A 22,171-nucleotide genomic window follows, 5' to 3' on the forward strand; every position below is an offset into this window, starting at 1 on the left:
TTTCCTATTATAATCTGTATACAGTGCAAACTATGAAAAGGTGTCAGCTATTTAGCTTTGCATCGCCATTTATACTGCGGTAATTGTACCTTTACTATTTTTTAACCAGTGTAGACAAGAATGTCCTGTTATAGCAATATTAAATTCTCAGGATTATTACATCAATGTAGTTACATAACTTGTAATTTGTAAGATATTTGATAAACTCACTATATTAGCTTCTTCTAAAAAAAAAAAAGATTCATGAAATCCACAGAGTTTCTCAGTGTCTTTTCATACTTTAAGTACACTTTTTGTGCCATTGTAAACTTGCTCACATATGCGGTTTTGCATGTTGTCTGTTAAGTAGGAACAAATAACTCACTAAGTGGTTAGAGTTTATAAGGAAATGTGACTGTGTAGATGATCATTATTTGATTTATGGCCTGATTTCAGTGTATGTGTTCAATAGAAGATAAGTGGGGTGAGAAAGACATGAAAGTCACCGTGAGCTCTGGTAAAGTGAGGGAGTGAAACAGTGGGTAAGATTGCAAACAGGCAGAAAGTGAAACTGGGAGACAGGCAGAAAGTGAGAGAATGTGTTCATTCATGGCCATTTCCAGTGGGCTGCAGGTTGAGAAAGGCCAGTGTTGGAGCAACATGCGTAGGAGGGGTTAGCCAAACAGAGAGACACAGGCCTGCCAGGGCCATGAACGCACATCTGCACGGACATACACAAACATGACACAGAGGGAAACGTCTCCTCTTTTTCACACCCATAGACCCAACCGCCAACGCCATACTAAAGTGAGACCATCAAAGATACCTTATCATGCCACTGAAGAAGTTCTGACACCATGACGACAATGATTAGTGCTGGAAAAACATATCTACGCATTTACTGGAAAGATAAAATGCTGTGGACGTTTCTTAACACACTCAAGTTTTAACAATAGGTGCGTGAGAACAAAAACTGAACTGAGAAAGAAAATCCTGGGCAAACTTAGCCATTCCTATTGACTTCTGGTTACTTCTGTTTGGCAAAAAGTGCCCAGAACTCCTGAACAATTTTGGCCATTCCTATTGAGTTTAACCAAAAGTAACCAGAAATAATTAGCTTAATTTATTTAATCAGTAGTAATACCTATTATAAAGGCTATTATGGACAAGTTGCTACTGTATTATGTATATGTCCAGAGGGTCATAATATGAAGTAGGATTTGGGCTTAACCAGCTAACTCCATTACTAATACTGTGTTTTCAGTGCTATGAAAGTGGTCAACTTTTAAAACGGGGTACATTGCTATGGTAACTTATGCAGACTTACAGGTACAAAATAAATGTCTACTAACCAGTCAATTCACCAGAAAATTGCATCAGCAATCTTGTAAGATCCATGGAGCTCAGTGTACAGTAAGAGGTTCTAAAGTTCACATATACCAAGTAACTGTTTGAATTAGATTTTATATTTATTCTTTACTTACTCTCTGACCATCAAACCGCACTGGAGTTTTAGCTGAAAAAATGAGCCAACAACTGTCTTAAAGTGCACAAACTTACTATACTGGTATAGTAGTTATAGCAGTTATTTATAGTAGTTTCCCCAATTATTACTGACTAAATGTTTAAAGAATATAAACATTCATAAAATGCTTTTAATACTGGTTCTCAGCATTTCATTCTCCTTATTACAGGACAGCGAAATCTGAGCCTTTGTTATTGTTATGTCTTGGTTGATTTCAGAGGAGCTGCAGTACAAGTTCACACATTGAAAGACTAACTGGGGTAGGCAGAGGGAAGCTAATTGCAGGGTTAGGACTATGAAGGGACTCCTCTGACCAGAATGAGCCAAGTGGTGCATTCCAGCATATGGCACAATTCAGACAACAGATGGATACAGTCTTGGTCTTGAGCAATAACCAGACCCTCTGCCCATCACATACATTACAGGATAACTGGCATAAGCTCTAGGCTGCAAGTGTCTTTCCAGTCTGATACAGGCGTTGCTAAGGGGAAAAAAAGGAAGGGTGTGAGTTTTTGAACAGAGCGTCCCAGAAGCGAGGAGATCAGGTCCGGTGCTCCTGAGTCGGCAGCTGCCCACCACCCCTCCCTTTCATCACATTCCAGTACTAACTAAGTGTCAGGTGGCATCAATCTAATGATAGCCATCAAGCGTACGTGCCTTTGTGTGTGTGTGTGTGTATGTGTGTGCATTAGGACCTAGCACGTATATGGGAGGGGGCCATTCCTATGTTATTGTAGAGAGCTGCTGGTAAACTTGTGTGTTTGTGTGTGTGCTCTCTGACAGCTGGTCTTTACAAAGCATTCCTCTTCATCTCAGACCATGCAGACGTCTAACACTTCAAATTGGAAAAAAAGATGGGAGGAAAAAAAAAAAAAGCAGCAACCAGCCTGCACAGTTTAACATTTTATATTTCCACCAGGTCACCAAGGTTTTGCTGCAGCATGATAACACTTGCATCAGCTCTCATGTAAACCCCACATTCACTTGCAAGACATTAAAACAATGAGCTTTTTAGCACAACTCCTATGACCAAGAAGAGTGGAGTCGTCAAACTGTGACATCACCCCAAAATCTGCATTGCACCTGTCAATCAAACTCCTGCAATCACATGGCAGTGGCTGTCAGACCCCTGTGTTATAAATAAGTTTAAATGATGCACCGCAGAGGAGAAATGGCATGGCAACATTTTTAAAACCAAGAACTAAAAGGTTCATTATCCAAAGAAAAAACACACTTCAGGTTACTGAACCACAGGAGCAATCTCCACTGCAACATTATGTTAACATAATATTATGCAGACATTTATTTACAGAGCTTAAGAGGTCACCCCGAACCATGCCGCAGTTTGAAAAACTAGTGCCAGCAACAAGAGGAACGCTATAAACCTGTGGAAGTATACGTTCAGCCAAGTGTGCACAGAAAGATAAACAGTGCAACACTGGATGAATTTTGATCATTTGCTGTGGACACATTTTATTAACATATGTGTTCAGAAGAGATGTTTAAAATCCATGCTTTACATAATAACTTGTGTCTGACATGTATTTCATTTTTGCACACATACACAGAAATCAATTCAATTTCCGAATTCTAAACTACCTCTGCTTCTTGCTTACACGAAAATCCCAAATCTATGATTTTTGGTCCACTCTTAGTAACTGTGCACTGACACTGTGCACTGACACAACACAACAACAAGGAGTTTACAAACTAGTTATGCTATCACAAAATCATCCCTATACATTTGATTTGATCACAGTAGTTTTCTCTCCTTAGAAATTGAAAATGAAAACCGCTTAATGGAGTAAAACTTTAGCATGCTTCCTCGAACACAATGGAAGTCAAATGTGATGTAACAATAAACAAAATACACTTTTGTCTGGAGGGGAACTTTAGGATCCCTTCTTTTCTTTTCATGTTTTAGTTTAAAAAAAATGTTGAACTATTGCAGTAAAAGATTTCATATTTCTGCAACAAACCACACTGCTAGTCAGCACCATTGGTGATGTCAAATTTGAAGTTCTTAATCAGAGAGATTAGAAAAGGTTTTCACACCAGGTCAAGGGTTTGCTGATATTTTGAAAGTGCTTTAAAAGTCAAACTGAACCACCCAAGAGATTGTGAGAGAGAGAAAAAGGAAGTGTGAGCAAGTGGCTCTCAAGTTGGAATAAGTAAATATCTGATAGAGTAAGAAATTATTCTAAGTGAAAATATGAGAAATTTGTGAGGAACCAGTTGATGTAGACACATACATCCTGTACTGAAAACACTAAATTTAGATAGATGTAGACTTGTTTACAATTACTTGGTGCACCTGGCTACAGAATCCATTGTATACGCATAGGTCACTGCTCCCTTCTTATACTTGGTCACAATAGGTTGTGTCCTGTTCTCTATATGCTATGAGGGTAGCATCCAAAAATAACCCAACAGCTAATGGCCATTGCCTGCTGTGTTTGTACTGCTGTATGGTTTATCTGGCTTGCTCATCAGGCCTCAACCTCATTAGCACTAACTGGGGGATTTCTAGCAGTATTGCTGCTCCTCCACTCCCCCAGTGGTTGATCCTTGAGGAGCCTGAGAAATGACTTGGAAAAAAGAAATGGACAAGGTGGCAAATGGGGAGGCACACAGACAGGAAGTGGGTGTAATTTCCTCAGGAAGCTATCAGAACCATTTCCTGTATGACCTATCAGATGCGAAGAGAGAGAGGAAGCGAGACAGAAAGGAGATGAGAATGAGTGAGACATTTTGAAAAGAAAAAAAAAAAAAGTTGGTGCCCACAAGTGTTTCCGCATGAAACATGGTTGTCAAAACTGAATCAAACAAACCTCTGGTCCCACTCATCTCTTAGTTCACATGGGAACCAGATAAGGAAGTTAATGCAGTGCATAAATGAAACCCAGTGCTGAACAAATGAGGAACAGAACTCAAATGATAATGGTGTGAATAGGGGCAAATGGCCTTAAATTACAGGGCCTGGCTACACATTGTGCTCTGACTTACAGCTAAAACATATTCAAAATATTCTTTTCCAACATTATATATATTTAAAATAAAAGCTAAATAAGACACTTAGACATATCAGACTGATCTCAAAATCTGGTTGATTGTTTGGTCAATATGCTCTCATCCAATTAAATTCCCATTGGCGAGACAACAGCAGGCAATGCTACAACAGCTTTTCATGACTAACTCATTGAGCAGCAGGAGAAACAAGCTACTTCTGAAGAACACTCCCAAGTTTTCACAACTGTGGACTTACTCAAACCTTATTATGAAAACTAGCATGATTACATTTTCTGAAAATTTGCTTAGACTTGGCTCCAAACTGACGCTACATCAAATAAGACAGCAGTGTGGCTGCATTTTGTTAAATCTACTGTGCAAAAAGTCAAGTTTGGACTTTCCAGTAGTTGTTATATCACAACACTGCAACCAACAAAAGCCTGACATCTAAAACTGGTAACCTGACTTTCTTGTATTAGGTCTAGTAATCTCTTGTGGTTAACACTTAAGGGCAAATGTGGCCACATAACAAAGGTAGCGGCTCGCTTATCAAAATGTAAAATTGGCCGGATATGAAAAATTATTTAATAAGTTGCACATTCTTCAAATGTACCCACTTATGCAGCACAACCATTTAACTGTTTAAAGAGCAGGCATGGCTTCAGTGGATCAGGATTTTTCTTTTGTTAACTACACACATGTTAAAAAAAACTCCCAGAAAATGATTATATGTATTACATATATCCTGTTTTAGTGATCTTGGAATCTAAAGCTCTTGAATAACTAAGAAAGCAAGAAACCAAACAAAACAAAAAACAAACTGTGGCTATAAGCACCAGTATATAGTTTATACTGACCTTATGGAAGGCAGAAGAAGTAAAACCAGTGGTCTGGTAAGGAAGGAGGTGAAGGTGGAGGAGGAGGAGGAGGAGGAGGAGAGAGAGTGTGGAGTAGAAATTTAAAAAAAAGAAAGAAAGAAAGAAGGGACACACTTCAACAGGAAATTAAGAACAAGACTGCAACGATGGAAAAACAGAGAAAACAGGCAATGGAAACATAAATGTGAAACACCCTGGAAAGAGTAGCAAGCATGTAAGTACTGAGAAACACTGTTAAGAGCATGGCCCTGCACCTGAAGGCCTACAGAGTCATCTGCTCTTCAGCAAGTATAAACAAGCATGCACACTAGATTCTTCCAACCTTGACCAAATAGTTTTAGCTGCAGCTGGCAGAGCTGACAGTAAGCTAGCACCTCAGGATAAACAAAACCAAAGGGAACTCTTGACTGTAGAGCATGTGCTGTGTGTTGGGATGTCAAGTCCACACAGATGTTTAGATTAACAACTTAGCCGACAGCTGGCTCTATAAAGAAAATAACTCAACAGTTTTAAAGTCTTTCAGCTCATCATCACATTATCTTTGAATGTTTAGCCAGCACAAAATTGATGTGGCAACACATATAGCCCCGATGTTGTGTTTATACATCTTTATACTTAATAAGCATCCTGTGGTCACAAAAAGGTCACAGTAAGATCCATAGGAATTTGGACACATTCTTTTGTAATTTTGTGTCTGTGCACCATCACAGTTGATTTAAAAATCAAACAGTTAAGATTTGATTGAAGTGCAGACCTTCAGCTTGAATTTTTGGTGTTTAACAAAAGTATCGCATGTATAGGAATTATACACATTTTTATATATAAACCCTATTTTTATAGGCTCAAAAGTAATTGAACATCTAACTGACAAGCCATGGCCAGCTGACAAAACAAAGACAAGATTCAACTTGTATTTGGCATCTTTTTACCGAAACTCTCAAAGCGATGTTGATGAAAGCGAAGGAGGCTGTCATTAGGCTGAATAAACAAAATAAACCTATCAGAGAGATAACAAAAACTTGAGGAGTGGCCATATCAACAATCTGGTACATTCTTAAATAGAAGGAATGCACTGGCCAGCTCAGGAACACCAAACAGCATGAAAGACCACAGATGACAACTGAAATGGAGGATCACTAATCCTTTCCCAGCATCTAACCAACTCAAGCCTTGAATTAAAACATAAAGTTTGCATTCCAACCACATCAGGTTCAAACCTATGGACATGATGGCATATAAATCGAACATCCACAAGTATGAAAAAGTGCAGGCCTAAATGCACATGCACTGAAAGGCTGTGTGTTAGTGGGCTGGAAGGAAGGAGCAGGGTTTGAGCAGAACACGTGTGAGGTGTAAAATGCCTCAGTGCAGTACAAAGAGAATGTTATTTAATTTGTATGACTCATGGGCATTACTCCTGCAGAGATCAGCTCAAAGACATAGGAAACAAACATATCTGATTAAAAGTCATATTCTCAGCAATAAGACATTTCAGGATAAGTAGTCCTGATGTGACTGAATGTCACATTATGAATGTTGTGTGAGATAAAAGGGCAACAGAACAGAAGTCTGAGCATTACATGAGGGCAAAGTTATCCTTGAAACCTTGTCACTAGGCAGGGAATGAGCAAAAAACAAAAAAAGGCTACCTGTGACATAATTATGTTGCACAGCAGCGTGCATGCACAGGGGAAGTCGGTGCATCAGTGCATGCGCAATAAGGGAGTGGCTCATCAGCACTGAAGAGGTAAGACTGCCTTTTCTCCTCCTCTGCATTACCACAGCCTTCGTCTACCATTCATTTTTTTCCCCTCTGTGACTTTCATCTCTCTAAGTATATATTACTTTCTTCTCCTTCTCCTCTACCTCTGGCGTTAAACAAAGTGGCCCCTTTTACACTCACTTCTAAAACAGCCAGTGCATTCATAGCTGGTAGACGAGGGTCAATTATGTAATTCAACAACCATTACGTAGTGGCTAAAATAAGATTATGGCCAACAGAGCGGGCAAAGCACAGGCAGATTTTTTTCTTCATTGCTTCACAAGATCCTACATTGGCCACTGGACTGTTGCAACAGTCCAGTGACCTTTATCTGCACAAAACCTCTGCAAAGAATCAATGACCTTCTTTTCATATGGTTTTAGTTGAGCAGATTCAGAGGTTTTTAATGATGCTGGACAGAACCCCCCAACCAACTCTCAGCGCAATACTCCTCAGTGTTTGTTAGTTTAAAGAGGTTAACAAGGAATCCCATATAACGAGAGCTATAACCTCCCCTCCATGTCCTCATGCACACGTATTCATGAAGGCTTAACAGACGTTTGATTCATTTTCTTGTCGCTCCTCAGAGCTAAAGCATACTTCACTTTCCTACTCTCATAACCCTCAACTCCAAGCCAAAAACGCCCCATCCCCTCTCTCTCGCCTTATCCCCATATAGAGGTCACTGGCTTCATGGAAACAGTTGATAGGCTGAGGCAAATCGACTGGCATGGATTGGCAGCTCACAGTGAACCTCCAGCTTGTCCTAACTGCTTCCATGTGTGTGTGTGTGTGTGTGTGTGTGTGTGTGTGTGTGTGTAGCAGTAATTGCTAAAAACCAAACACAGACATCTCTGATTAGCATTTTCGGACCAAAACAACTCCCGACTAATTCACAAGTCTGTTGCGTGCATTAGTGTGTCCACTGTAGGTTCGTTTGCTGCTGATTTTAAGACTATACCAAACAAAGCCAGAAATGCCAGGGAACAGGATGAATATTTCTGGAAGGAATTTAGCCTGCCCAGATTCAAAGCTTCTGAGGTTAACATTGCCAAAAAATGCTTGTGTACTTGCACACAGGCGCACCTTGGTTCAGGATGCTTCAAACATCATTCTCATGGTTGGCAATGCAAGATTTTTCTAAGAACACAGTTATTCAAGTGTGAATTGATATGTCAATATTATTGACAGTTATCAATATAAAAACTTAAAGCAAACACTGACTGACAATACATTTGGGAGGCTATAGCCAGTAGCATTCCAAGTAATGAAATACACATGTTGAGAAATAATATTTCTCAAAGTGTGCCTGCAGTTTAAAAAAAAAATGAAAAAAGAAAAAAATGAAAAGAGTGCAGCAGGACTGCAAATATCCCCACAGGCTTCTTTCTTGTCAAAATCCAGTCTCCAAATTAGTTACAAGTCATTCAGCTAGAATGACTTTTGCTAATCTAGCAGTGTTAATTTTGACAGTTTTTTGTTGTTGTTTTTTTATTTAGTTTTAGTCATAACCTTTTGACTAAAACTCACAATTTAGGCATCTAAATTCTTTTATAAATTTAAATTGTAAAAGTTTGTTGTCTTTTTCTGGTGACAGTGGCTCCACTCAGTTTACAAAGCATCATCTTTCCCTTCACATCAGCTGTGAAATTTCTGCTCTTCCTCCCAAGCGTTGACATTTTGCTGTGTTTTCTTGAGAAACCACCACCTGTGCCCCCACCTCCACCTTGTTTGTCGGCGGCATATCAGCTGTGTGCATCTAGCTTTACTGCACAAAGATATTACTTCTGATTGGATCACTTTCAAACTTGTCCCGCCTTTCTATACAGCCAAATTAGTTTAGTTGCATTTTTATTAGTTGAGGAAAGTGTTGACACATTTCATCATAATTTTTGCCTTTGTGCATTAGTTTTTATTTAGCTATCTTGTCTTGCATTGTCAGGAAAAAAAATGACGAAAACTATTGGTCAATGAAATCAACACAGGTATGTGGATGTTAAAACCCTCATAAATTCAAATTTAAAAAGTAAATAAGAGATGGAAGAAACACCCTTCAGTAATATTATAAGAGTTGATGTTGCATAGTTTGTCCTCAAAAGGGCAACTTCGCTGATGGAAACACAAGTGTTGGAACACCACAAACACAACAACAACCTGATCCCGGCAGAGTTGGAAAGAGTGTAAAGGAATAAATAAATGTTTATCTTTCATGTGTATGAAAGAAAAATAAAAACATCGGCTGATATAAAATAATATCTCATTCTTTAAATCTCTAAATATCGGTGTCAGTCTCCTGTATCAGTTGGGCTCTGTCATTAACAAAACAACAAATTAATATTTAATTTTTTAAAAATTTCCAATTAACAAACAATGCTATACTATAACACTCCTAATAATAGGAACACTTAGTTGCAATGCTACTACTTTTATCAGGGGTCTATTTTTAAGGTCGATAGATAAAGCTCTAAGAATAAGCTCCATGTATTAGGAGAGGTATCTGAATTATTTTCGGTATGTCACAATAATAATCTTCCAGTGTACCGGTACTTCACAAGGAATGCTTCAAGTTCAGAGCCACATTTCTGTGTGTGAAAACTATTCCAACTACCTAGCCAGCATAAAAGACGAATCCCTCATCCTCTCCTCTTGCTTTTTCTGGGGTTTCTCTTTTTAATTTTTCCCTTGAACATGTATGAAGCTGTAAGGCTAAATGTGCACCAAACATCACAGTTAAAAGTAATACATTATGTAGGGTAGACTAGCAGTGGAACAGTGTAATCAAAATATAAATATAGAAGTTGCCATTATTTAAAATGACAATGGAAATGATGACTTATTGTATAACACAGGATGAGCGATTGTTTGTAAAGAGCTGTGTGCTAACACACAGTCAACACACTGTCTCCACACACTTGACTGGAGGACCTTTCACCCCACCAAGCCCCCACCATCTTTCACTCCTCGAGAGTAAACATAAGAGTGGAGTCTGGTCTCGCTTTTTCCACTCTGACCCTCAAATGAAAGAGCTCATTCTCTGCTTCTTCACTCCCTCACCCCCTGTCACATCGGCCTTCCAGCCAGCCCGTCTGACTCACATTTGGACAGATAGATGCAAGCCTTTCCATTTTCTCCCTTTTTCATACGAGACGCTTAAGCTCCTGGAGACAAGGCTGAATTTGCACAAAAAACTCCTATCACCGGTCAGAAAGCTCATAAGGATTCGTGCTGCATTCATTTTGAAATCAAAAGGGCTGCTTCATTTGCAGCGGGACATCACTGCTGCACACATATGACTCATAAGTTGCAAATCCACTTCGAGCACATGCAGTTTGAGCAGAACATAAATGACAGCAGAGGGAAGACGGAACTTAACAGGTGAAAAAAAACCCAGACAAGCCAAGTAAAAACACAGAAGAAGCCCAGAACAGATGCATTCTGGTCTATGCTGGAAAGCCATAATGACACATGAATAATGTATTACTCAATTAAAGGGGAACTCCCACATGTAGGCCACATAGGCACCATAAATACTCATAGAAACATACTGCTCGCTCTCTATTACGCTCTTTCTTATTTTCTGACACATATGCGCCATTACAATGATGGATGCTCATATTAATCATGAGCATATATGCAAATGATTCAGCGGAGGCAAAAGCTCACAACGTGAGACTGGTCTAAACATTTCCTTTCAGTGAGCACTGATAACTCCTAATAATATGGTCAACCTGTAAGCACTGCAGCCCAACCCACCTACTGTTCAAATCCTTTGTTTGCAAGAGACTGCCAATCAGAAGACAGTCAGAAATAGATAGGTCCTGAAATGTGTTGCTCAGGGGTGGATGTAGAGAGAGAGACTGCACTGAAGCCCAGTACAAGACGACACGACTTTAGTCTGAACTGTGAATCACGCAAAGCTACACAAGCAAAGTCCAAGAATAAAAATATGATGTTGCAAAGTGCCTCCTTTTTCTCTTTATGCAAATGCAACAAAAAGGTACAGGTACAATTTCACAACCGTGCAAAAACAACAACAACAAAAACTATGCAAAGAAGCTACAACATTATATCTATGCAGCCAACAAATCTGTGCTGTCATTGCTGTATGAGAGATCCATGCAAACCAATGCAGAAGTAGTTACAATGACACAATAGTGTTGTGCCTTGATCAGAGGTCATATGTTGCGGTTTCACAAAAACTCACGTCACACGCGCCGAAGAGCATGAGCACCTTCCTGTTCACCATTTCACACAGTTGTTTGGAACTTCACCCCACCTCACCTAGTGAGCTCATTCAGGAGGAATCAGGAGATTTCTGACTCACAGAGAGAATAGCAGGGAGTCCACTCCATCTCTCATTATCTGCTGACTGTTTGTCAGACTATCTTCAGCCAGAGAAGAATACCTGTGCTCCCTTTGAAGTCAGAGCCCAAGTACAGTAAATTATCATTGTGCTAGCAATACACCACCAGGCCCTTAGGACAGCTGCTGGCTGTTCCACTGAAAGTGCATTACCCGTCATTCCAGTTGTTTGGTATCGTTCACATAGGCTAAACAACAACTGAAAATGGCTCACTGTAGCGATATCCTGAGTTTATCTTCCTCCTCACTAAGAAAGAGGGGATATGGCTGAGTTTATGTAGGTCTAAAACAATAGAGAGTGGAAGAAAGAGAGGGAGAGAGCAGTGCAGCAACTCAAATTAAATAGCCAACACTCCTTTAAAAGGAAGAGAAGGTAGCCTTTGGGCTCCAGACAAGCCTGCACTTGTAAAATGTAGCGAGAGAAAGATGACAAGTGCAGTGCACCTCTAGTCTAACAGAGCGTAACAGGAAGTGGCAGAGCCTGCTTCACATGGGGCCTCTGGGGTGCAGCGGCTGACTGGGAACAAGTCACAGTCTCTAAAACCACCAGCTCCAACGCCCTTACCACACAGGCAGAGTCAAATAATGGGCAATAAGCATCATCAAAATTTAGGGTGATTCTAAGGTGGCTTTGACTGAGCTCATGATTGGTGACTTAAAAAAAAAAAGCCTGGATAAACTGCCCTGACAACTTGTTTAAAAGCAACCGTTTTTCTTTGAGGACTAATTACTAACTTACAGCTTACTGGCATACACAGCCCACACTACCCTAGCATCCTCTGTCTAGGGTAGCATGAGATACTGAAGCTGCACTAGATGCACCACTAGATGTACAGTAATTATAGTTTCCTGTGAGCACAGGAAACTGTTGCCTGTTTTGCACAGGCAATGCACTTGGTGAGAGAAAAAACATCACCACTGGCAATCAATTACATACAGACACTAATTATTGAACTTTGTCTGCATTGAGACCCCCAGTCTATAGGCCAATCTGATAAGTGAGTTATATAGAAACAGGAAGCAAAGGGGGAGGGGGGAAAAACTGGGAGGGATAAGACAGATGCTACTTTTCATGTTGTGGGAAAAAAGTGTCGACAAATAAATGAGAGGAAAACAGAGGAATTGATCTGGTAGTGGTTTCCTAAGCCTCTGTAATGTGCTGAGAGTCTTTTTTGTATGTGTGTGTATCCTTGCATCACAGGCTGGATATAATAAAACCATTTATGAGGTAAAATACACACAGGTTCACACTGTATAGCTGTAACAACCAAATTACCCATATGATACATTTCATAAAGATACCATTTCAAAGAAGATAAGAAAAAAAATACATAAACATTCTCAAGGTCACAAGCTATAAACTTCCCACTGACTAGCTCAATACAAAACATAACTCCATTTGACAATATTAAAGTGATTTGTAGTTTGGGCTAAACCGAAACTGAGGACAGTCGTATAAAATTTCGATGGCTTTGCCAAAAAATACACAAAGACAAGTTTGCTACCTTAAGTTTTTTTTCTTTTCTTTTTTCTTTCCCCTGTTACTCCCATGCCTTTGTTAAACAAGTTCACAAAATAAACCTGTGGCTATCCCAGTGCTAATGAAAATGGCCAAAATGTTGAATAAAATTGTCTGCAGATGGGCTTTGATCGCACAGGACGAGATGTCGTGCAGTGAACCGAGCACAGCATTCCTGTATGCGGACGCTATCGTCTGCCGCTCTGGCTGTATAGGGGGGGAAGCCAGCGCCAACAAATAGCCAAAAACCACTTAAACTATAGCACTGAAACCCGTAAAAGTCCAAAAGCGTGATAATGTTCACAAGCATGTGAACATTATGAATGGTGTACTTACCCGTAAATACAGAGAAACCGACAGGCGAGACGTCTAAGAGGTTTCCTGTTCGAAGTTGCCGTGTGTCAGTGGGAAGAAAAAAAATAACATTGTACGCGGAAGTACACATAAAAAAAACTGAGTGATTAACCGCGAGGGGGGGAAGTTACAGTGTACCGCTTCGAAATTATCGAGTACGCAATAAATAAAAGTGGCAATATTATAACTTTTTGTCAATTTACGTGTGTTTTAAGGTTTGAATGTTATATAAAAACGTAACAGTAACCCCTACAAACGGCTTGTTTCCGCACTGTGTTACACAGTAACCTGTCCCCATTAAGAGCCTACTCTCTGCAACACAAGAGAATTTTATTAGCACGGTGTTTATGGACCCTTTATATTTGTGTAAACACGAATTCGCTTACTACCATTTAGAAATATCTAGACGAGATACCCAAAAAGTGTTATTAACACAATACAAAATGAAAACCTTCCTCTGTCTATTGTTTACTTAGCCAGTCCGCTACTTACATGAAACCTGTGAAACCCATTCGTCTTCAGTTTTCTTTTATAATTAATGTTGCAGCAAAAACAAAACAGTTTTTTCTTTCTAAAAATGTGTATTATGTTCTGAACAAAGACCGACAGTGTAAAGCATAAATTATTGATATGTAGGATGGTGTCAATCTCTGTATCTGCTTAGGAAAAAATTATCTTCACTACTGCGAAGCTAAGAAATCAGAAATGTCTGAAGGAACTATGTCTGCGGGAAATTAAGTATTAATATGAATTATTTATATTTTACAGACTTGAACTCTCAAAAAACTTTTCTCCCTGGTTTTCTCGATGCTTCACTTATTTTCCAGCCTTCTGGCGCCGCACTGTGGAGAAATATGATAACGACCAGGCAACAAATCTACACCTAACGATATGTGTGTGTGTGTGTGTGTGTGTGTGTGTGTGTGTGTGTGTGTGTGTATTGACTGACTGAATGAATATTTAAGTATTTATTTTTGCTCTACATTGAGATTTTTTGACCCTGAGATAAAAAGGGCAAACGTTCCAAATACATCTAACAATAAAGATTTAGAAGATTTGTTTTTTTTCTTACATTAAGGCAACGGTTTCTTGTAACATGAGTAAAGTGTTTACATATACAAATATAATTTCTGATTAATATGCACTGTGTTACATAAATTAAAAAAATGTAGCAAAATAAACCCTTAAATGTGTATTTGGGAATTTTTTGTGTCACTAGTCTGAAAGAACACATTGTAGATGCAAATAATGTCTCCAAATTGACCGCTAAATCATTAATACATGTCTTTACCTGTACTGTGTCAGCTTATAAATTCTCTTTGACCTTTAAATCTTTTTCCAGGTTGACAAACTTCTTTGAAAATTAATTTAATCTCTCCCTGGATTAACGTAGAAAAGTAGTGAGGCCTAAGCGCTTGGTGACAAATGATGTACACATGACGTGGATGCCACATATACATTAAATGATCTGAACTTTAATGATGATGTTACTATTTTCTGTTACACACCTTTCTAAAAGACTCACCCTCTATGTCTGCAGCCCCACTCCTTGTGTATTTGTCAAACAAATTTAGTTACATTTGATAATGACCATTACAAATGTTTTGTCTAGTGAGTACCAGTGATCATCACAAGCACAGTGACGTTTCTTGTTTGATAGTGAGGTGTTTTTTCTTTAAAATATTTTTCACATGCTGACTGAGCTTAAGTGCGAGTAATAAATTCCTCTCTGTAATACTAAGAGGTTCATTGAAAGTGCCTCAGTATGATTTGTGCTATTACGCAATGCTTTATAAATTCCCCCTTTTTTTGTAGATGGCAAACAAACAGTTTTTAATTTTTACATTCCCTGAATGGAATATGTTTCCTATCATTAAGTGGCATATATAAAACATCCTAACAATCATCTTAAAACATTAAAATATACATCAAAATGGTGATAACAACTTCTGCATGTGTAATTGTAATGTCTCATTTGTCTGCATTTTGCCAGCTTGTAAAAGCCAATCTAAAAGAAAAGCAGGTAAACAATTAGTTAAACACAACAGAAAGTAACAGAAAGTTTGGGCAGAGATCTCTAAATGTAAACAAGATTTAATTATTTATAGGAAAAGAAAAGTTCAGATTAAATTGGCATGGTGTGCAATTACTGTGCTTTTTCAGTTTAAGAGACACTTTTCATGGACTTTTCACCAATGCATAAAAAAAACCAAATCATTATTGGTGTCAATATAATATAATATAATATTTCTTTTCACTGACTACCTGAATTCCACAGATTGTGTCAGAATTGTGATGTATGAAGAACCGTATTTTTTAAATCTTTTCAACAACACAGTCAACAGTCCGCTATCCAGAATAATATTTATTGCTTTTGAAGATATTACTCTTTTTCTTCTTTTTGCACTTTCCATTTTTCCTCTTTACAGTAAAACAAAGAAAGATGACAGGTAAAACCACTGCACTGTCATTTCTGGATGTGTACACACATACACACACACACACGAGGAAATAGTATTTACAGCTGTTAGTGTTCTTCCTGTGGAGGTGACTGGAGGCCTTTCCTGGAGCAACTCAACAAACATAGAGTTTTACATTAACTTTACAATAGAGCTTTCACAAATAATTGGTATACTGCCACTGTTTGACAAACCATCGGCATAAAGGCTATGAAACTGTACAATATGATTCACTGTTCACTCCACGCTGAGAAACAGGGCTGTAGAAAGGATGTTGGTCATAAGATCTGGGGAGAGGAAAGGTACAGTTTTTTTTGTAAGTATTCCCTCCCACCACTGTTTAGTGTCCTCAAGCAAAACAAATTGCTCTGCTGCTGGCATGGACAAAAAGAATCGATTGAAAAATAATCAAAACAGATTTTGGGGGGAGGATTTAAAGAAGAAAATGCAAAGACCAATATTATTCACATTAGATTAATTACAGTACAGGAACATTGGGTGAATGCTAACTAGAAAAATAAGTCTGCCGGCATGTTTTTGAACCCAAAGGGTTTGTACACTGGGCATCTGGCAAGAACAAAATGACCAAAGGGCACAATTAACTGGGGTTGAGGAAATCAGAGACAAATCCCAACGTGAGCTCTGTCCTCAACATTAAAAAAAAGTCTTCAGAGTGCAGATCTTCTGCCATTAATAATTTCAATTTTGATACACCTAAGCTTATAATTTTCCAACATGTTTAAATACTGAATAAAATCACAACAATACAGCTAAATCTTATCATAGTGAATTATAATTAAATGTCATGTACACCATATTAAAATATATACAGAAATATTCATACAAATTCTAGATTGGTCCAGCTCCTTCCTGCTCTCTTTTTCTTTCCTGTTAGAAAATGTGCACCAAGACAAAGTAAATACGCACAGACTGTCACAGTTAGCACTATTGAACAGATGGATTGTTAACATTTAAATTAACCCACAATAAACAATATATATATTTTAAATAACAGTGCAAAATGAACTCAGGGCAGTAGCTTCACTCACACACTTGCAGTTCTTTGAAAACGACGTTGAGTGAAAGAACCACTAGGTGGCAGTATTTGACCATGTCTTAAGAGCCACAGTAATTATTTATAGTCTAAATCTGTAGAATTACAGGACAAATCTGTAAAATTGGATCGATCTGAGCATCATTTGTTGTTCTGTTAGTTTAGGGATGTTGTTTGTTAATGTTTGTCAAGGCAGGAATTGCTGTGTTGTAATTTCCCACCTCGATGCCTTCTTTCGTAGCTCAGCTGCAGACAGCAAATTGTAGACTAGTGCTGGCAATGCATAAAGCAAATCTACAAACCATTTGGTGCGAGAGATCAAAATAAAAAGGACGAGACAGCCGACACTCTAAAAACTGTACACCCCATATATTCTAAGATGAATGACTCAGTAGTGTAATGGACTGCTGGCAAGCTCAAAACTTGCACAGCAAACAGGAAAACTGCAGTTTTAGAAGTAAAAGAAGTTAACTGCCATTCCTGGAAAAGGGCTGGAAAAGATCTGATGATTTAAAGTGGAAAATTCATCTCAGAGAAACAAAAGGAGAGAAAAAGAGAGTTATCAGACCATAGACTGGCAAGATGGTGGACACATCAGAAAATGTCTTAGCTGTGTATCAGTTTGAGAGTCTCTGTCTCCCTGTGTCTTTCATGCAGAGCCATGGAAGGTGAGAGTGACCTAGGCAGGGATGGGGGAGGAGGAGTAATGGGCATCAGGCTCTTGAGTGGATGTGGGGACACTGGTGGAGGAAGAGAGGAGATGGGAGGCAACACGCTTCCTTTCTTCCCATCTAACACAAGCTGTGATCGGTTCGCATGGCTGGATTCCTTCCGAATGCCAAATTCATGCTCGTTTTCATTGTCCGAGCTGCAGTCGCTCAGATCTGTTATCTCCAGGTCTGAGTCTGACTCTGGGTCCTGCTTCACCCCTCCTCTTCTCTCTGTGGGGCTCTGCTGGCCTGTCCCAGTCCCAGCTCCTAAGCTGACCGCTCCCAGGCCCAAGGTCAAGCCGAGACCCGGAGGATTGGGCTCCACCCTTTCTCCCAGTGTCGCCCCGCTGCCAATGTCTGTCCGACCCATCGACAGGCTGCCCTGGTACGGCGGCAGGCAGAGTCTGGCCGGCTGACCACCCGCTGTGCCATTGGTCCCGCCAGTTTGCCCCGCTGCTCCCCTCTCACCCCCACCTGCCTCTCCAGGCGGGAGCAGGGAGGAGAAGGGGTGAGGCAGCTGTGAAAGGCTGCTCTGCAAGGGGTTGGGGTAAAACTGGGAGGGGTAGAGGGAGCCAGGGGGCAGTTTGGGGCAGTTGTTGAGAGAGAAGGCCCCTGGGAGGTAGGGGTTGAAGCCCCAGGGGTAGTCAAAGGGTGGGTTGCGAGGGTACGGGCCCAGCAGGGACGGGGGTTTTGAATAGCACGGTGCACCTAGGACAGAGAAAATCCAGAGATGGAGGTTAGCTCTCAGAAGGGGCAAAGGTTTCCTGACATACAACATCCAAGAATGTTCACTAATTATAGTCAGTGGTATTAGCAATTCTAATCAGGAGCCACAGGGGCTAATTCTGGCACGGCTGCTTTCAACACAAAACCTGATGGTTCATTTATGCATGCCGGTACTGTGTAGTACACCCACTTCACACCGCTGCAAACCAGATGTGAACACAAAGATTCTCCACTGCAGTGAAAAACAATTAAGAAGAGTTCCCGTCTTCCAAACGGCTTATCATTTCCTTGTATATTTAAAAGAAAAGAAATATGTGAAGTGACTCTGCTTCTGTTTTGATTGCGCATCATTGCGGTGAAACCAGTCACACTGTTGAAAATTCTCACTGAGAAATAATGTCGACATTTGTCCCCACAATGCTCTGACATGTCATGATATCATTTCAAATTAAGCAAAAAACACTTATGGTGCAGCAAATTGCGTTGCATATTTGAATTCAATCACTTGAAAACAGAGCGAGGGGGCAAATTTGAGGTGATGCAGGAATGCAATTTTAATGAACAAACAAACGCATTGCCTCTCAACCTAGTCTACTTCCTTCCAAATGACAACCGACTCAAAGATTCTCTCTCTGCTGCACCCTCCACCTCTCTCCCAGCCGTTCTCACTCTCTTTTTCTCTTTCACTCTGTTATTTACTATGCAGGGCTAATTTGACAGTGGTGAAGTCTCTGCGTGCTGGGCCAGGAGTAGCTGGCAGACACATGAATATTGAATCAGTCAGGCAGGCCTCACTTGCTTATGAAAACACAGTAATGGGCGCCCACAGGCCACAAACTGAAGCCTGCACCCTCAATTAGGGCCTTCCTGCCTGGGAAGGGATTAGGACAGCGGGGACACATGGGAGGGAGAGGAGGGTGAGAAGGGAAGAAGGGGGGAATAGGACCTGAGGACAAACAGAATAGGGAGGAGGGAGAGGGTGCCGGTTCTGGGATGAGAATTGCATCTGTGTGTGAGTGAGTCTGTTTACACACTACCTCTCGAGCTCTGCAGATTCGTATACCTTCTTATGCGTGTGCAGAGATTGCAAATGAAATGCATTTGTGCATGCGTGCCATCAGTCAAGCAAACAATGACACTTCCGTGCTGTGTTTGGTTGAACTCACTTTCTGAGATAGAAGGGGACAAATGTGAACAGTTGCGCTGAAAAAGTGGATGATTTCTCCAGCCCTCGACTTGTGTCTCACTACAGCTGACATGCATAATTCACCAGCTAACCTGGGCTTTCTCACCTGGAGCACAGTCTCACTGTAGACTGCTATGGGACAGCCATCTCTCTTATTTCCTTTAACAATAAATGTTCATGCCTCACTGTATCCTCATTTCTCTCTCTGCTCTCCTTACATTGCTACCTTCTCCTCCTCCCTTTGTTTGTACACTGCCAATCATACACTTTATATATATATATATATAAGTGTATTTTTCTTCATGCAATAGAGGAAGACCGGCATGTATCTGACCAACTTTGTCATTCTCTCTGCTCACCTGAACTTAGGAAAGGAAATGAGTCCAGTCTCAGTTTGTCCCCTTCAGGTCCTGGTGCTGTGGTCCCCCGATCGAAAAGGGAAGTTCCTCTGTTGGTGTCTGGCAAACGAGGAAACAAGGACTGTATGGCCTGAGCGGCAGAAAGAGACACAAGCAAAGAGTAGAAAAGGAGGTTAGAGATGAGTTTGTACCATGAAATAATAATAATAAAAAAAGCTTGCGTACATATTCCTACAAATCTGCCTTTATGATGCTGCTGCACTTTGCTGGGTAAAGTCATATGTTGACAGCAGCACCCTGCAGAGTGTGATGCAAACAGTGACACAGTCGCAGCAAGGACAGGATAAAAAGGGAAGCCATGGGACTTGGGGTAAAAAAAAACGGGAGGCAGGAGGACGCACGGGCTCAGAGACTCAAAGGGAGGAAAAGTACAGAGTCAAATGGAGACCAATGATTAAGATTGTGGGCACAAAGGATAAATGAAAAGAAGAAAGAGGGATTGTGGGCCAGCTTGTGTAAAGGGACACAGGACGAATAGCAGTGAGATGTGAGAGAATGACATCCATTTAGAAGTAGGGCAGCTGTGTGCGTGTCAGTGAGTGCGTAGATTTTTTTCTGTCTAAAATTTGCAAAGAAGAGGTAAAATAAGTGGAACAGTTTAATCTTAGGAATCAAGGGGACACGGGGGGATTTCTTTTCCCCCCTAGCGTGATTGCGGATCAGTAGTATCTGTCACCCTGCAGCCCCAAGTTTGAAAGGCGAGACTGTACTCCCAAGCTGCGAGATCTGCGTTGCTTAACAAACCGCATTAATGACCCGCCATTGATCTGATCTGACGCGACCCCTTTGCTTTCTATTTCTTTCATTTTCAATCGATGACAGATGGATACGCCATAGGAGACAGGGATGAGAGAAAGAGGGGATAACGTCTTCTTTTGTTTTAAGGGCAAGTTAAAACCGCCCCCCCTCCACGGTCTCCTTCAGAGCTCGCGTCTCCTTATCCCCATCTTAAGGACGGCACAGACAATTGATGAATGATTCTCTCTTACTGTACTTTCAAGTTACTTGTACTTTCTAGGACATTAGTCATCTAAAATAAAATTATCTGCACACCAGCACTTATACCCAAGTCAAAAAAATAGCCTTCTTCATCAATTTGTGCAGCCACATCTATAATTTAGTGTAGAATCTGAAACGCAGAAATTGATTTTTTTTTCCATTAAAAAGAAAGAAAGAAAGAAAAATCTCTAAATATCTTATAAACACAAGTAAAGTCATAACATTATTTTTTTTTAACCAAATTAGGACATTTTTGTTCACGCCTCCATCTTTTTTTGTGTTCTGACACATTTTATCTCTGTAAAAATTTTACAATCTCTTAGGGCAAATAATAATCAAACTGTAGTCTATTATGACCCCCATTAGACACAGTGAATAAAAGATAGCTACGATGAATACCACCATTCTTTTGCAAAAAAGGGGGAATGCACAGCAGGTGCCTGAGAAATATAACAGCTCGAGTTGAATGGTTTTCAGTTACCTGAATTAAATTTTTGTTGATAAAAATTTAAGGAAGCAGAGTGCGGTGTCCTGCTATATTTCATCCTTTTTCTTTGTTTAAAGTTTGGCTTTTTTAAATTCCCTCTGTTTTAAAATGCTAGTTCTTTTTATTACCTGCTATAGAGACACAATTTGAACATACATAGGTATGATTTCTCAAATTATTCACACAATTTTCTATTTATATGCTACTAAATCTACTACTTGCATACAGCATATATCCTTTTACCCATCCACCCCCTCTCACAAACCCTCCATCCTACCCTGTGTACCTCTGGGCTGCAGTCTGGTGTGGTGGAGCCCCCGTTGAAATGGTTCTGGGCAAGGAAGAAGGGCGAGCTGGCCATGTCCAGGATGGGGTAGTTCACCAGCACAACCTTACTGAAGTTAAACTTGTAGGTGAAACGCTTCCCTTTGGTTTTGTGCAAAATACGCTTGTTGTAGTAATACCTGCAAAGGAGCGGGAGAGAATATTGATGGAGGGATGGAGTGAAGTGATAAACGAAAAAGGAAGAGGAAAAGGAAAAGAGGTGGGAAGGATTAATATAATACACATCAAGGTTTTGTGTTTCATCACTATAAGTAAAGTATAAACAACTTCAGCGCTGTGAGGCAAGAGCTGTGCTGATTTCCCAGTGTTTTTATTCATCTCCTCCTTTCTCAAATCAATTCATGTCTGGCTGCCTCTATTCAATACAATATGGTTTTGTAAAGTGAATTTTATATTCA

The 22,171-nt window shown here is 40.0% G+C and overlaps 2 protein-coding genes across 6 annotated transcripts in view; both read right to left on the reverse strand.

Moving 5' to 3' along the window:
- The window catches only part of arhgef1 (Rho guanine nucleotide exchange factor (GEF) 1), a 39,027-nt gene extending 25,556 nt beyond the window's left edge, over window positions 1-13,471 (reverse strand). For all 5 annotated transcript variants that reach the window (XM_005736173.1, XM_005736176.1, XM_005736174.1 and 2 more), the window contains exon 1: window positions 13,371-13,471. The gene's annotated coding sequence lies outside the window, so the exon portion shown is untranslated. The remainder of the gene's footprint in view (window positions 1-13,370) is intronic.
- Window positions 13,472-17,507: 4,036 nt separating this feature from the next.
- Window positions 17,508-22,171, reverse strand: part of erfl1 (Ets2 repressor factor like 1) — a 32,236-nt gene continuing 27,572 nt past the window's right edge. The window contains exons 4-6 of the mRNA XM_005736208.1: window positions 21,715-21,892; window positions 19,883-20,012; window positions 17,508-18,319 (exon numbers count right to left, since the gene is read on the reverse strand). Coding sequence (XP_005736265.1) covers window positions 17,508-18,319; window positions 19,883-20,012; window positions 21,715-21,892 — 1,120 coding nt within the window. The remainder of the gene's footprint in view (window positions 18,320-19,882; window positions 20,013-21,714; window positions 21,893-22,171) is intronic.

Source organism: Pundamilia nyererei, unplaced genomic scaffold (genome assembly GCF_000239375.1).
Source record: "Pundamilia nyererei isolate P.nyererei 1_Seehausen unplaced genomic scaffold, PunNye1.0 scaffold00067, whole genome shotgun sequence".
NCBI lineage: Eukaryota > Metazoa > Chordata > Actinopteri > Cichliformes > Cichlidae > Pundamilia > Pundamilia nyererei.